This window comes from Sceloporus occidentalis, unplaced genomic scaffold, assembly GCF_023333645.1.
Source record: "Sceloporus occidentalis isolate IW3139 unplaced genomic scaffold, rSceOcc1.0.p SCAF_20, whole genome shotgun sequence".
NCBI lineage: Eukaryota > Metazoa > Chordata > Lepidosauria > Squamata > Phrynosomatidae > Sceloporus > Sceloporus occidentalis.
The window spans coordinates 14,579,654-14,596,938 of NW_028317000.1; the positions used below are offsets into that span (position 1 = coordinate 14,579,654).

General features: G+C 48.1%; 1 protein-coding gene across 28 annotated transcripts in view; it reads left to right on the plus strand.

Annotated features, from left to right (window-relative positions):
- NRXN2 (neurexin 2) overlaps positions 1-10,680 on the plus strand; it is a 277,457-nt gene extending 266,777 nt beyond the window's left edge. For 16 of the 28 annotated variants that reach the window (XM_089483043.1, XM_089483055.1, XM_089483045.1 and 13 more), the window contains one exon: positions 9,691-10,680. In XM_089483043.1, the coding sequence (XP_089339169.1) occupies positions 9,691-10,586 (896 nt within the window). In that variant the 3' untranslated portion in view covers positions 10,587-10,680. The remainder of the gene's footprint in view (positions 1-9,690) is intronic. The other 12 variants (XM_089483060.1, XM_089483068.1, XM_089483061.1 and 9 more) reach the window with 1 other exon arrangement.
- The last annotated feature ends 6,605 nt before the right edge of the window (positions 10,681-17,285 follow it).

The window sequence follows — 17,285 nt, forward strand, 5'->3', positions numbered from 1 at the left end:
AGTCTAAATGCGGGTTTATGTTCACGCTCCTCTCCCACCTGCCTGCATAGAGCATCTGGCGCTGCTTTTTGGAAAGAGCATTATTTGGGCAAAGGAGAAGGAGATACTGGCAGGGAAAGACTGGAGCCTTGTAGCAAAGCACTTGTCTTGGGTGCAAAAAGTCCCATTTCATGCCCTGCTATCACCACTTGCGGGAGCAGAAGCCTTGCTCAAAACCCATAAGAGCTTCTTATTGTTGTCGCTGTGTTCATCCAAGTCATTTTTGGCTTATGGCGACACCAAGGCGAAGCTGTCGTAGGTTTTTCTTGGCAAGTTTCTTCCGAGGGGGTTTGCCGTGGCCAGCCTCTGAGGCTGAGAGAGTGTGACCAGGAGGGAATGGGAAAATGCACCTCTGGGCATTCCTTGCCTAAGAAAACTCTACAAAATGTATGGGGTCGCCATAAGAAACCTGCAACTTGAAGGCACATAAACTCATAGAAGGGACTTAAGGGAACTAATTGTCCTAAAGGCACCGAATTCCATCTGGTCTTGGAAGCGAAGCAAGGGTCAGCTCTGGTTAGTCCTTGGATGGGAGACCACCAAGGAATCGCATGTGCTGTAGGCAATATTTCAAAGGAAGGAATGGGCAAATCCACCTCGGTGGGTTCCTTGCCTGAGAAAACCCTACAAAATTCACGAGGTCGCCATAAGACAACCAGAAACTTGAAGGAACACATGCGTGAGGCTTTTAGACTAAGGCACTCCATGAGATAGGAGCATGGCATCACCTGCTTGGCTGCAGAAACCTCAAAATCCATGAGCCCCTGCCCTCAGCCCTACGATGGGGAGCAAACTTTTGGTTAGCTGCCTGTTTTCCGCTGCTTTCCCAGCTGCTAGACTACTTGAATTCTTGGTCTTAAGGCCACCACTTGATCCTTTCCTGGCGGGTCTCCATGCGCCATTCCATCCTAAACAAGCTGTTTGCCAGCTGGGGAGTCTGCTAGGTTTGGTCCCCAGCTGGGAAGAAAGTCTGGCTCCCTCCTGGCTGAAAGACCTGAAGGTTCTTCCTCCGCTATGAAACACCTGCGGCATCTATTGTTCCACGGCAGAGCTTTATTTCTACCCTACTGTTGCGTGCCAGGTTCGGTACTACACAGAGCCTTTGAGAAGTTTGGGATTAGGTCTTGTTTCAACTGGGAAGAGGTTGCGACTACCATTCCTTTCCTCTTGGAAGAGCAGAGTTTGGGAAGGTCACTTTCAGAGGACTACAGATCCCACATCGCCTCCCTCCTCATGGCTCCTGGAGTTCCCAGATCTTGGAGCCTAGAGCCTCTTCTCCAGTTCTCAGGGCAAGAGGAGACATCTCAGGGCAAGAGCGCATCTTTTCCATGTATTATTTGTTAAGACTCGGGCAGGCATTTTGTTGGTTAGTCCAGACCCAGTTCTGGGTTTTGGTTCTGCATCGTATCAGCAGGACATGGGATATGTCACCCATGCTGACAAAATATGAGAGATGACGCAGTAGCCATCTTTAAATATCCAAAGGGATGTCATGTAGAAGAGGAGCCAGCTTCTTATCTGCTTGTCCAGAGACTAGGAGATGAATGAACGGATTAAACTGACCAAAAAAGAGATTCCACCTAAAGATTAGAAGGAGATCACGGGTATGAATTTGCCCACGGATGATGGCATGCCCCCATCCTCTCTTACCACTTGCCCACCCTGTTGCAAAACGGCCTGCCTTGAATGAATGCAGCCATTTTTAAAAACCTTCCTTTAGTGCCTGTTTCAAGCTGCCAAAATACCGCTTTCTCCTCCGCAGCTGTGCCCATCTGTGCTCCAGAAGCTGTTTTCTCCAGGTGCGCTGCCCAGAAGCCGCCTTCCCCGGTGCCACGGCTGAAAGGGCTCATTTGTTCAGGGACTCCTTGACTAAGCCAGCCACCTTCCTTCCTTCCCTGTCTCTCCGCTGCTCCTTCCCTCGCCTTCCCCTGCTATCTATTTTACGCCTGCAGCCATATCAGTTCTGGCTGTGATCTCCTCAGATCTTAGCACTTGGTGGCTACTGGGATTAGCAAGGAGAGGAGGCGGCAGGAAGGGAAGGGATGCCTTGGAATCAGAAGCTGCCATTGCAATCAGCTCAGCAGGGGCTGCCCCATCACAGAAGGTTGGAAAGCAAGCCAGCCAGAATGGGAAACAATAGCCTGGCTGCAATGGGCAAGGAGGTTTCTCTGTAGGAACTGAGGCCGGCATTATCTCCCACACTGGGCAAGGTTTGAGACTGATCTCCATGATTAAAACGATTCTTCATTCCAGCTCAGTAGAATGGGATCCAGCCGCATAGCAATAGCTACAGACAAAACTACCCTGGAGTGCGGTCGACTCGCCTTCTTTGTAGGTGTGTAAACAGAGGTTAACGGAAGGAGAACAAGATCCTGAAGTGTAAAAATACGTCATCGAATACAAATCTACGCTTCTATGATTCTACGATGGAGAAAAGGACAAAAGAGAACACAGGTTCACAGTGCATCTGCTGCATTTGTTGTGTGCGACTTATGGGATTCTAAGGCAACCTTATTAGGTTGTCTTGGCAATGTTTCTGCAGAAGATGCTTGCCATGGCTATCCTCTGAGGCTGAGAGAGCATGGTTTGCCTAAAGTGGGTTTCTATGGCTTAGTAGGGATTCAAGCCCTGCTCTCCCAGAGTCTTAGTTCAACACTTAAACCACTACATCACACCAGCTCTTGTGCTGGATATATACTGCTAATCCATAGGTATAGATGCGACTGTAAAAAAATGCAGACAAGGGCTGGAATCTTGTCAGTGGCTTTCACGGATGTAATGATGTGCTTATTATACACGTGTGCGCCTCTTTATGGATGGGGCACAAGGGGCTTTTCTGTAGCCATTTGCACCTCCAAGCCCCTCCAGGCAACTGCCAAACTCCAGGAGGCTAATGCTGCTATTTACCAGTGAGCAGAGGAAGGCAATTCAGAGGAGGAGAAAGCAACGGATTGTGGGTTTTTATTGGATATTCCAAATATAATTATAGAAAACAGAGACATTAGAGAAAAGAAAGGAGAAAGAGGGGGAGGTATACGAACAATGGCTATGCATCTGCATCATTGTAAAAAAAAGGCTTATATTCCAAGGCTGGAAAGATAAACAGTCCCATCTATTGTTCTGAGGAATGGTCAGACAATCGTACTGCTTTAGCCGCACATGAATCTATATTCTTATAGTCATCATTTGGAAATATGGTCATCTTAGATCAATGCATATGTCTAAAGGCAGCTGGTCTTGGCTGCAAGGGGAAAGGAAATGAAATGCACTGGCCTTGCAATGTCTACAGCTGGCCTTGGCTGCATTGGGAAAGGAAACGAAGGCATGTTCACCTGCTCCAAACCCACATCTTGGCACCCTCCTTTCCAGTAAGAATGGTTTGTTCATCACATTTAGTCTTCAAACCAGGGAACAGCAAATCCAAAAGTAGTACACATTTAGTTAACTCAGCCACAGGGAGAGGAGAGGGTGAAACCTTGCCCTTCCCAGAAGGCTCAGGCAAAAGCAAACTGCTGCAGCCTTTCCTACCTTGTCTGTTCTTCCTTGTTAATAACTTTTCCCATAACTTGACTATACATGATGAGTTTGCTTGGTCTGGTCTTCATCTGTGAAGTGCTGGTGGGTATGAAAAGGTCCCACCAGTGCCACTTGTGCCAATCCCAGTGGACCCTTCTTTCATTCCTCTTTGAGCTCTCCTGTAAAACGGGGGATCTACCCCATGAGATCCCAACGCACACATTTTCTGACTAGTGCAAAGCAGAGAGACTCAGGGCAGGTGTCTTCAGGGGGAGAAGTGCCCCTCAGTTTTGCATTGCAACTGAGAAGCGAGTTCAGGGTAAACAAGTGGGTCCAGTCCACCCATTTGGCTCTAGCATGGAGTGACTTGACCATCCCACCTCTTTGTGCAGCTGAGCGACTCTCTTTTCTGAGTGGTCTCTCTCGGCCCCAAGAGCCCCCTCTGCCTGCAGTCTGGCTGTGTGCGTTGTGCGTTTTGCATTGACAGCTCAGCTCTGTTCTTCCACGCCGGCCTCTGCAGCAACCAAACCCTCCTCTGCAGCGCCATGCTCAGCCCTTGCCTTCCCCAGGAGAAGGCCAAGAGGTTTCTAAAATTTCTGAGATAAGATGAACAAATAGGACTCATTCCCACTCCAGACTGGGAGAGATCCAGTAGGAAATAGGGTCCCATGCAATGCCGGTTCTGCTTTACGGTGGAAGTACATGGCTAACCCTTTGCAGTCTGTCTCCCTTTCAAGGGCCTTCAGATAGAGCTGGGAAAACCCTCTCTGGCTGAGACAGTCTTCTAGTGCGGATGGAGAAAATGGCCTTCAGTGCCAAGTCAGACCTCGGATCCATCAAGCCACAGCTTGCAAAAGCTAGCATTTGGACCACAGCTCCCAGAATCCCCAACCCGCATGCTGGATAAAGTTAGCACTTTGCAATCTGCAGCAACAGCAATTCAGGGCTTTGGACAGGGATGTTATTTTCATCCCAGCTTAGAGAGACTGGGGGATTCAACCAAGGCCTTCTGTATGTAAAATACAGCCATACGAGCACTAAACTTCAAGGGTCTGAATAAAGGGCTGGCCTTCTTTAGGGTCAGTAGAAGCTACCTTATACCAAATCGAGCCTGGAGTACATCTGGTTCAACATTATGGTCTTAACCAAAAGTAGCTTTCAAGGGGTTTCTGGAAATGTCTGCACTCAGTTTGCACTCATTCAAGGAGGAGAGAAGAGGAAGAGGAATCTTGCCCTTCCCAGTAGGTTCAGGCAAAAGCAAACTGCAGCAGCAGTTCTTCCTTATTAATAAACGTTTGCCATCTTGACCATGCTTGGATGTTGCTTGACCTCCTGGTTTTCAGCTGTGAAATATTGGAGGGACTGTATGCAATTTTGCCTTTTTGGCCACACTCTCTGTGGTTGGTCCTGGTTTGCATCTGTGAAATGTTGGAAGGAATGGCCTAAGATCTGGGCCCTTCGCTGCTCAACCTCAAAGACACCACCAGCACCACCAGCATCTGCATCCCTTGCTGAACAGTCACTGCCTTTGCCTTCCTCTCGTCCTCCTCTGTCTTCCTCAATAACTCCTTTGATGGTGCCTTGTTTATGGCTGGCTCCTTCGCTTCCCACATGATCAAAAAGCATTGACTGCTCCTTTGTAAGCGGGTGCCAAATGAGTCTAGACATTCACACAACAGTACTCAGGGAGCCTGCAACTAAGATGGCCTGGCAGGCTACACAGAATCCACTTGTTGTTGCTATTGTTGTCGTTGGTTCTTTTAAAAATGCAATTTCACTTAATGCTTAAGGTGGGCTTAATGCCAAACATTACGAAGACAAAAATCATGACCACAGAAGATTTACAAGAATTCATCCCCCGATTACGAGAAAATTGAAATAGTCCAAGGGTTCCCGTACCTTGGATCAACCATTGATCAGAACGGAGGCTGCAGCCGAGAAATCGGAAGGAGGCTAAGGCTGGGAAGGGCAGCCATGAAAGAACTAGAAGTTGTAAAGATACAACTCTGGACACTGAAGTGAGGATTGTCCAAGCCATTGTATTCCCCATTGCTGTGTATGGATGGGAGAGCTGGAGAGAGAAGAAAGTGGATAGAAAGAAAATCAACTCCTTTGAGATGTGGGGTTGGAGAAGAGTGCTTACCATGGATGGCCAAGGAGATGAACAAATGGGTCCTTCAACAGACCAAGGCTGAAATCTCCCTGGAAGCCAAGATGACTACATTGAGGCTGCCATGCTTTGGCCACATCACAAGAAGATAATAATGCTAGGAAAGGTGGAGGGATGTAGAAAGAGAGGAAGACCACATGCAAATTGGTTGGACTCAGTCAACGTTTGCAGGACCTGAGTAGAGCAATGGAGGAAAGGGGATCTTGGAGAGGTTTCATCCATGGCGTTGCCATGAGCCAGGGTCAACTCGAAGGCAGTTAATATAAATACTGATGGTCTAAAGAGCCAGCCTGGCCATTTGGTTTGAGCATCGGACTAGGACTCTGGAGACCAGGGTTCAATTCCATACTTAGTCATGGGTGACCGTCACAAACCCTGGTCTCCAGGGTTGTAGGCTGACACTCAAACCGCTACACCAAGCTGGCTTTGCAGACCCTAAGTCAGAAAGTACTTGAAGGCACACAACAACAACGCTGCTAGTAAGGATATTAAATAATAAATAAAGATAAGGGAGGGCTTCTGCATCCTTTCTGTTGGAGCAGACAGGATAAATGCTTTAAGAGTGTGTTCTTGCATGGTAGAAGAGGGTTGGGTTAGATGGCCCTTGGCGTCTCTTCCAACTCTACGGTTCTATGAAATTGGTAAATTCCAGTCTCTGCAGAGACACCCCCAGAAAACCAACCTAGAAAGGCCATTTGAGATGCCCGTCCTGGCATGGACGTTGCGTCGGAGAGACGGGTTGCGTCGGAGAGACAATGCTTGTGTTGGAAAATCTGTGTGGCTTATAGATGCTGCTGAATGGGGGCTGGGGACCGTCCTCCTGCCAGCCACCAAGAGCAAACCCCGCCGCCAACAGGTAGAATTAGCATTTAGATAGCTGGGTTTATCTATCAGGAGCACATCAGTGCCGTGTCTACATGCTTTTGCGCCGGCAGCGGCGGCTCCTAATGGACTCCTAGCTTAGCCTGCCGGCCTTAATTGGGCAGCCTCTGTCTGCATCTCCCTGGGATCCTTTAACAAACGTTGCAGTTCTAAAGACAAGGGGCTGAGCGGACCTATGCGCAAACATCCATGCTTGCAAGGGCTCCCTTCTCTCTACTTTTCCCTTGCCTTGCATTGGAGCAGCTCTCTGGCATGTAGGAGATGGGCAGGGCAATGCAGACCAGCCATCGGCCTCATCTGCACTGCAGAAATAATCCAGCTTGACACCGCTTTAACTGCCACGGCTCAGTGTTACGAAATCCTGGAACTCATAGTTTGTCACAGCACCAGACTGAGCCCACATGGTCTTGTGGTTTGACTCTGAACTGGATTATTTCTGCAGTGCAGATGCAGCGATTGTTCATTTTCCCGGTTCTAAATTGTGTCCTCTGTCAACCAAAATGAATGAGGTTCTATCTGCACTGGAGAAATAATGCAGTTTGGCACTGCTTCAGCTGCTGTGGCTCAGTGCTATGGAATTCTGGGATTTGTAGTTTTTGTGGGCTGTTTGGCCTTCTCTGTCTATGAATCCCAGGAACTCATAGCATAGTTCATGGTCCACACTCAAACCACTGCACCATGCTGGCTCAGATTTCTTCAGTGGAGAGGTTCGCCTTTGCCTTCCTCTGAGGCTGAAAGAAGGTGACCCATCCAAGATCACCCAGTCGGTTTCCATGGCTGGGCAGGGATTCGAACCCTGATCTCCCAGAATCCCAGTCCAGCACTCAAACCATGGCAACACACTGGCTCAGCAAAGAAAGGGCATTTTTCTTCCATATGCCCTCGCCCTTGTTTGACTTCATCCAGCATTCATTCTCCAACTAGCAGATAAGACATCTGTTACGTACGGAGTTCCTTTGTTTCCCTTTCTTTGTTGTTTTGTCAAAAGATAATGACAACTGTCATTGTGGATATTGTGAAATGTTAATAATAAAGGGGGAGCTGGGTCTAGGGATAGCTACAGGGGGCACTAAATTGTCCCTGTAGTCAAGTCTTTCTCCTTCCTTCCTTCCTTCCTTCCTTCCTTCATCCCTCTCTCCTTCTCTCTTGCTCTCCTTTCTCTTTCTCCATATCTCTTTCTCCTTCTTCCTATCTCTTTCTCTCTTGCACACACACTTCACCCAAATTCAACATGTCTTGGGCATTTCACAAATTCACTTGCCATGCCACGTACTTTGCACCAAGCCATTTATTGGGTGGTGGGTCTTTGTTTTTTCGGACATTGGGAGGGAGTTCCTTGCCTCCTTTTTGAGAAGGTTCCTCATCCTGGTCCCTTGTGTGTCCTTTTCACATGGCCAACTACACCTAGCCCATGGCCATGAGCCTTCAGATAGACAGGAAAGGTGGCCGTCCCGTCCTCATGACTTGACCATGGAAGAGGCGTCTTCCCTCTTCCTTTTAAAAGCCAAGTGCCCTTCTCCAAATCCAGGCTGGAAGATGGTTGGATACAGGCTCTGGTGCAGAGAGCAGTGGGATAACAGGGCTATAGCTCCAACGGAGTGGGCAAACTTATGGCATTATGTGGCAAACTTAGGGCATTACCTTCCCCAAATAAGAATGCTAACCTTCTCCGAGTCCAGTGATGGCGAACCTTTTACAGACCGAGTGTCCAAATTGCAACCCAAACCCCACTTATTTGTCACAAAGTGCCACGTTCCTCCGTCTTTCTAGTAACAAACTGGTGAACTCTGTGCTGGAGTGACTGAGCGTGTGCCCACAGAGAGGGCTCTGAGTGCCACCTCTGGCACGCTTGCCATAGGTTCGCCATCACTGTCCTAGTCAATCTTCCTTCAGTCTCCAAATTTCTCGTACTTCATGTAGTGAAACACCGAAAATTGTTCCTGCCCCTATAGTTACACCTCGGTGGGTTACAAATGGTGAAAAGGGGAAAGCTGTGTTCCTCAGAAGTGTTGCAAAAAGCTTTTGGGGGCACCTGGCATGTCCATTTTGCATGGCGCCCCATTCCCCTGGCCAAAAAAGAAACAACCTATTGCCCTTTCTGAGTTAGACAGTGTCTCCTGCGCATCTCCCGTCGCCATCACCGACACTTTAAATGTAGAAAACACAAAAGAGGTGGATCTGCGGGTTATCCTTCCGATTCTGGGACTATCCTTGGTTCTGGCATTATGGGAGAGGGGTGTCAGGGACAGGGAGACCATGGGACCCATAAAAACCGAGGGGTACGACGGGACTGTTTTTGGGCGGAGGGAGGAAGGGGGATTTCAAACGATGGAGTTGTGGTAAGAAAAGAACAGAAATGATTCTAGGGAGAAAGAGACATTTTGGGAAACGATAAATTAAAATATTAAAAAAGCGAGATGCAGAGAAAGATGTTTAAAGCAAAGCAAAAGAAAAACGTTGTTTTTTCTCCCAAAAAAACCTTCTTACCTAGTTTTCTTTTTTGTAATTTTTTTTCTTCATGCTAATATCACACGGCCTATTTGTTGATGTAAGTTGACTGAATTCCGTGGTTTGCTCTCTTATTTTTTTTTAAAACAAAGAAACAAGCAAAAACAAGCAGAAAGGGAAAGGAAAGGAGAGGAGAGGAGAGAAAAAATAGAGAGAGGAGAGGAGAGATGAAAGATATTAGTGTTTTAGTCGAAAGAGGATGGGAAGAGAAATCAGCCAGCGAGGGTTTTATTGCTCTTTAATTCTGCTGTTTTATCTGTTTAATTTTTTGCGCATTAAATGACTTTTGGAATTCTTTTTTTTAATATATCTATATATCTATATATTATATTTTATTTTATTTTTTTCTCTTCTTCTTCTTCTTTTGGTTTATGATGATTTCCTTAGACTAATAAATATGTTGGCAAAGGCGAGAGGAGGAGAAAGCTAGTGGCCAGGGATGGAGACGGAGGGGTTTTGGCTATCTGTAAAACGTGGCTTGAGTTGTCTTTGTGTCGCAGGGAGGAAGTCCCGGCGAAGGTGACTAACCCGCTTTCCCTCTTTCTGTCTCTTTCCCCCTTTTCTCTCTGTTCTAGGAGGTGAATTAGTATTGCCCATAATAACCGAAGACTCACTAGACACCCCTCCAATTGCCACCCGGTCTCCATTCATCCCCCCACCTCCCACCTTTGGCCCTTTCCTAACCGTAGTCGAGACCACCAAAGACACCCTTTCCCCGCCATCCCACCCGAGACCCCCCTGCCTGGCTGACCAAGACGACAGTGACTGCGAAGAGGGGATCGAGGCCTCCGGCTACGCCTCCGGCGAGGTCTTCGACTCCAGCCTCCCCCCTACCGACGACGAAGATTTTTACACCACTTTCCCCCTGGTCACCGATAGGACCCTAATTGGCCGGCCCGAAGGAGCGTCCAAAAAAGCCCAAGGATACCGCCCCAACCTTAGGACAGGACTGCCGGCTTCGCCCTCCGTCCCCGACCTCCTGACTTCCACCACCTCTCCCAACCTGGTCCGTAACATCCCCGCCGGCAAAATGAACAACCGGGAGCCCCTCAAACCCTACCCAGAACAGTACCCCCCACTCTCCACCTCCTTTGAACCCGACAAGCTAAACAGGCTTAAGTACCCAGGTATAACCTCTTCCCCCAATTTCCACAATCTGCCCACAGTGAACCCGACCGGCCCCGGGGAAAGAGGACCCCCTGGAGCGGTGGAGGTCATCCGGGAGTCCAGCAGCACGACCGGCATGGTGGTGGGCATCGTGGCGGCGGCCGCCCTCTGCATCCTCATCCTCCTCTATGCCATGTACAAATACCGCAACCGGGATGAAGGCTCCTACCAGGTGGACCAGAGCCGGAACTACATCAGTAACTCGGCACAGAGCAACGGCACGGTGGTCAAGGAGAAGCCGGCCGCTGCCACGAAAACGCCCAGCAAGAGCAAGAAAAACAAAGACAAGGAATATTATGTCTGAGCCCCCTTTCCCCCCTTATTTCCCCTTCCCGCCCACCCACCCACCCAAAACAAAAAAAATTACATCCCCGCGTGTGCCTGAGAGACTGACACCCGACCGACACACGCGGTGACACCACCACCCAGACCTGCCGCACCCCCTAAACTTTCTGGAAAGGGGGACCACCGCCCCGATCGCATCCTTTCTTTTCCTCATACGAAAGAGGCCAGCGGGTGGCAACCTCCATTCCTTTTTGGTTTGGTCATCCGTCTTTTACTTTAGTTGCCCTTCCCTTGCAAAAAATAATAATGAAATTATATATATATATATATATATATATAGATATATATATATTGAAACAAGGCAATGAGTGCACAGGGCCTACCTCCCCCCCCGTGTCCCACCCTGACGATTGAGTTGTGCAGGGGCGTTGTCGTTGTCGTTGTCCCTTAGGCAAACGAAAGGGAAGCAAAGCCAACCGAAACGAAACACACAAAAAGTGGCACGACCACCATCACCACGTCACCATCCCCGTGTGCATTGGCCTGAAGAGAGGGATTGATGGATGGATGCTCGGAAGAAGGAGGATTAAAGCGGGGAGGGCGGGATTGTGGTGCCAGGCTTCCGGATGAGGCCATAGTTGTGACGTACCGCGTGCGACGCACGAGAGTCCGTCGCCCCTCTTTGCAAGGGGCCGGGGTACTTTCTGACCCAGAAAGAAAACAAAAACGGGGGAGCTCCACTCCTCTTGCCTCATTCCCCGCAGCTCCCCGGCACCATGCTCCGAAACGGAGAATCCTAAACTGGAGCCTAAAAAAAGGCTGCCCAAACCCATCGCTCTCTGCAGAACCCTAAAAGGACCCGGGGGAGAGAGAAGGACGGCAGCCCCCTTCCCCATTGCCCCACTCTCTCTGAATTATCACAAGCAAAGGGGTCCCTCCTTTCTAAAGATTTTCCCCCTTCTCTTTCTCTCTCTCTCTCTCTCTCTCTCTCTCTCTTCTCGCTCTCTCTTCGTCAATGTGTCGGAGTCTTGGAAATGTGTGGAATAAAAACAAATGAGTTTTTTTTTAAACGAAATACTACTAATTATATCATAAAGCAGGTAACGTGGGTTTTGCTTGCGCTGTCGGCCCGGAAGGATGCTCCCGCGTCCGATGGCGAACCAATATCCTGTCTTGTCATTTGTAATAAAATAAATAATAAGAGGGAGGGAGTAAAATCGAGGGGTTTTTTGGTTTTTTAAGACAAAAAAAAGTTGGACGCCCAAGGAATGGAGAACGGTTTCGGGGTGCCTTGCTGTGTGCGGAGGGGATGTGCGACGAAATAATTTGCTTGGGTTTTCTTTTACAGGGGTCCAGGCGCACCATTCTCTAGTCCTTTCCATGCCCTCCCATATCTCTCTCTCCCCCGGATCAAGGTGCTATTACGTGGTTTTTCTTTAAACTGTGTTCAAAGCATGTCCAACTCGAGTCGACTTTTAATTTCATTTTGCTTTGTCGACGTGTGTTTGTGGGGGGTTTTAAGAAAACAAAAGGATGCACAGATGCCAACCGTGAAAAAGGTCCTAAATCCACGGGCTGTTTCCCAAAGGGCCAATTTGGGCACGAAGGGCTGAATGTGTCTCCCGGGCGTTATGTGCAAGTGAGCCGTCGTTGTGATGTCTCTCCTCTTTTCTTCTCTGCAGCTGCCTTCTCGTTCTTCCATTAATAATAATAATTCTAATAAGCCGAGAGGAAGCCATAGATAACTCTATACGGAGATCTATCTATAAATGCATATAGGTATATATATAGAGAGACTATAGATAAAGATATATAAGGATATAAAAAGTATATGTAATATATGGAGAGTTTTAAGTACGGCGCAGGGAGAGAGGGTCGGGAGGAAGGTTCCTTGGAGGGCACCTGGGTTTCTGACTTTTGGCACCACGGAAAGGGAAGAAGGGAAATGGAGGCTGGATCCACACGGCAAAAATAATCCAGTTTGACACCACTTTTCGCTCCCATGCCTGAATGCCGTGGAAGTCCAGGATTCGTAATTTTGTGAAGTATTTAGTCTTCTCTGTTGGAGCGCTCCAGTGCCACAACAAACTCCAAAGCCCAAGGTTCCCTGGCATTGAGGCCTAGCGGTTGAAGTGTCAAACTGGATTATTTCTGCCGTGTGCATCTTCAATCCATGCCTCCGAGAGGCAGCTTTTGGAGAGGCAGAGTGGAATCCTGGTACCATGCTGCACAACTGGAGGTTGCAAGGAGGAAATAGGTTGTGAGTCCAAAAGAAACCACGATGGTGGGGAAACCAGCAGCTTGGAGTTGGCAGATTTGGTCTGCCTTGCCTAATATATTGTGCACTTCAGTTGGCCAATAAAGGTATCACTGTTTGGTGGATTTTTGCTTGAATTTGCCTAACCACTGTTATGCAATTGTGCAACCATGAGTTGACTGCTCCAATTGTGCATCCATGGGCTCCTGGCATAACGCAGCAAGAGGATTCTAGTCTGGAAAGCAGCAAAGTGCCAGTAGCATATTTTTCCATCGTAGGGATGCAGGGTGACCCACCATTTTGCTTCTGATCCCCTGGTGCCTCTTACCTCTTGGCCGCAGAGGAGGCAAGCATCAATCCACTGACAAGTGCCCTTAGTGCGCCAGGGCCTCCTGTGTCTCACGCATGGCATTGCAAAGCTGGAGCTCGCTTAGACGATAGGGGCGTCTTTAGCCACCTTAGTCCTGCATGGATGAAAAGCGGAATATTAATTGATTCATTGACCTGCCACCAACCTGCAAGTGTGTCTGAGAGGTTGGGTGCTTGTGTTATGAGTGTGTACAGAGAGATATTGCAAAGACAAGAGCTTGGGAGTCATGAAAGGGGTGCAGAGAAGGAGCCAGGCAGAGCTGACCCTTACTGCAGCACCAGATTTTTGGAGAGGGACAAGAGTGTGCATCCTCCTCTTCCTCCTCCTCCTCCTCCTTTTTTGTGCAGGAAAGAGCATTTTCTATGCAGAAATTGAGATGATGCTGGTTCCTGCGCAGAACGCACCATGGAACCAGTATCATCATCATCAAAACCCAGTGTGGCCCTTTTGCACAGAAGAAGTCCCCAAGTGTGACTCCAAAAATCTGGATGTTTCTCAGTGCAGAAAGAAAATGGCAAACATAACTTGTTTCTTCCTTTGAGACGTGAAAAGTTCACCCTTCCTTCCTTCCTTCCTTCCTTCCTTCCTTCCTTCCTTCCTTCCTAAGTGAGAACCTTGGCTTTGCCACCTGAGCGTTCAAAATACAGAGGGACTGAGATTTATACATTTTTAAGGGGAAAGAGTCACAGTCCAATGCTCAAACCCTGACACCAAACCGAAATGCCCCTCCCTAAACTGCAGATCCCAGATTGAAGTGTTGCGTTTACATCTCTTGTCTACATTTCTGGATCCACATGGGATGCTGTGCAAATCTTAGGCAAACCGAGGTCTCTTTGTCTTGTTCTTTTGGGCCACTCTTCCTTTGCGACGGGGAGCAGAAAGGGCCAGAGGTAATATGTGGATGGTTGAATCCATAGTTCAAATATCTCTGGATACGGAGGGACGACTGCACTGGTGGGACTTGTTACCTTGTATGGAACGGCAGATTTGGTTCAGATTTGGTCGTGTTTGCAATACAAATCAATGTCGCCCAAATTGGTCATGATTAAAATCCCGTCAATTCCAGCAAGGCTTAACCTAAATATGGCAAAGTCGGGATCCAACCCTATGAAATACAGTAAAAAGTGGAGGGGGACCCTTCGGACTTGAGACCATTTGCAGCATTTCTCAACCTGCATTTTTAAAACGCGCTTTGCTTTCTGAATTCTGCTTCCAAAGGTCATTTATAAGTTAGGTGCCTTTAGAACCCTTTCAACTTGCTGACTAGTTTTCCCTGAGCCATTTCTTTCTCTCAGTCTGTGCCATGTGGCCTCTCCTACCTTTTCCCTTTGCTGCCCTTTGGGGGTGATGGGCATGCCGCCCCATATCCATGCCATAACCTGGACATGGCATGGAGAGGAAGGGTGCCATGTTGTCCTTTGCCAGAGGCAAAAATAATAATTTCCTTTCTCTTTGAGGAGTTTTGACTAGCCCAGCTGTATGTGGAGCAGGGCCTTGGCACAACTGGCCCCACTTGCTTGGCAAAGATCAATGCCAGTCTCTATATTACAAAGCACAAAATGGATGCTTTGAGGTGGCAATTCTCCATCTTGTCCAAGCTGGACGAGGCGAGCTCTGCTTCCCCTTCTTGTCTGCACTACAGAATTATAACAGTTCTATACCTCTTTTAACTGCCATGGCTCCATCCTGTGGGATCCTGGGATCTTGTGCCAGAGACCTCTAAGTCCTTACCAAACCGCAGACCCCAAGGCTCCATAGAATGGAGCCAGTTAAAAGTGGTATCAAAGTGCTATAATGTGTTGGTGCAAAACAAACCACAGTACCAATGTCTTTCTTTGCTGCGCATGAGTGTGTGCGTGTGTGTGTGTGTGTGTGAGAGAGAGAGAGAGAGAGAGAGAGAGAGAAAATGACTATGTGTGTACAGTGCCTAGCGGTCTCTTGTCAGTGCTATAAAGGACATTCAGTGATCATCTCTTTGAATGTCGCCTTTTCCATCCAAACGTGTATCTGTCCCTTTGCGCAACTTAGACAACCTTTCACAAAGGACATTTGGCCCATTGATGTGGCAGACAGAGTTTGAAGGAGCTACTTTGGGCTTTTATGGGAACTCTGAATGCCACCGATGGGGTGAATTGCAAATATCTGGGAAAGTATCTTGGTTCGATAGACACATATCATCCCCTTCTCCCAAAAACCCACACGCAACCCAAAACCAAATGTTTCTGTTGCCTCCAGCTTTCTTCATTTCAGCCCATGGGAGATCAAGGGCGCGCATGTATCCATTCCATATTTCAGTCCTGGTGAACTCCAAGGTGTAGCTATTTGGGGAATACAAACACCTTGGGCAGGTCCTTCAAAGTTCAGATGATGGTGGTGATGGTGGTACCTTCACAACCTATTTAGGGGAAACCAAGTCTTCTAAAAACCCTCTCCCAACCCAAGAGTGTCCCAATGTATTAGTTGCAACACCCAAGCTGGGTGGGGATGAGGGGAGATGTAGTCCAACCCGTGTAGAAGTCATTGGGTTGGGGAAGGCTGTTGTTGGAGAGGCGTGGCGGTCAATTGATGCTTTTCGCTTCTCAATTGCAGGTTGTTGTTGGTTTCCCCAACTTTTCATATCTTAAGGCCCACCCATGAGTCTACCATTAGAGAACTAAGAGGCCTGTTTTGCCTAAGAACATTTCTGTGTTTACAGACATGCCGTTACTACACTGTGCTTCTCGTTTACGGGAAGCTCTTGGCCGGGAAACTGTTGGGGGGTTAATAAGTGGAGTTGCATCTGCAAGAGTTAGAACTGAGCATTGCTGTAATGTCCTTATCCAATAACTGCTGTTAAGTTACTAATAAGGGAGGCCAAAGATGGAACCAGTGCACAATGGGACTGGCGTACATCGGGGCCAATGCACATCAGTCCCATTGTGCGTCTGTCTCATCGTGCATTGAATAGAATAGTTATAGTTGTAAAAGGGACATATATAGTTATAGTTGGAAGGGACCACAAGGGACATCTAATGCAAACCCCCATTTTGCCATGCAGGAACTCATAATAAAAGCATCCCTGACAGACGGCCATCCAGCCTCTGTTTAAAAACCTCCAAAGAAGGAGACTCCACCACACTCCAAGGCAGCGTCTTCCACTGTTGAACCACTCTTACCATCAGGACATTCTTCCTAATGTTGATGTGGAATCTCTTTTCCTGTCATTCAAACCCATTTTTCCATGCCCTAGTCTCTGGAGCAGCAGAAAACAAGCTTGCTCCCATTGTGCATCAGGACGCCAGCTAGGGAGTGCTGATGCACATTAATAGAGCCCAATGCGCATTGGAATACCCTTTCCAGTGTCCTGTTACGCATCTTTGTAATTCACTAACAGGCAGCCGAGTAGCAGAGTATCCATAAAGTTATATGTTCTGGTCCTTTATCTTAGAATAGATGTTCATTCATTTGCATGAGAGCATGGGTATTGAGAGAGAGAGAGACAGAGAGGAATGCTTAGTTGCTTTTATGAAATCGTGCATCCCACCCAAATGTTTTCTGGTGCCATCAATAGGACATGTGCCAGAGGTTGAAGACCATTTGTTCTAGACCAACAATTCCCAAACCTTGGTCCTTCAGGTGTTTTGGACCTCAACTCCTGGAAGCCCCAGCCAGCTTGGCCAATGGTCAGCAATTATGGGAGCCGACGTCCAAAACATCTGGAGGACAAAGTTTGAGGACCACATTTCTCAAATAGAAATTCTGGCCCAAAGTAGCTTCCAAGCCTAAAATAAGGAGGAGAAAGCTTCTGGAGAAGGGTAGAATGGAGAAGTGTGGGTGTTTCTGAATGTGTGGAAGAGAGATCATTGTTGGGCGGCTTGATGTGGCATTGGTTCTTCTGTCCAGAAATGGACATCTTGAAGCAGGAGGTGGCCATAGTCAATTCTTGCGTGGGCAGATGCTCTAGTCAGGACGGGAGCAAGGAACCAGTCACACTTTCTCAGCCTTAATGTCCAACCTCCCAAAGAAGGTCCCGTAGATGCCACCAAAGGACTGGGTTATTTGGAGACTCAAGGGTTCCTTGTCGATGGAAAAGGAGGTAGGTCCCGCCAGGC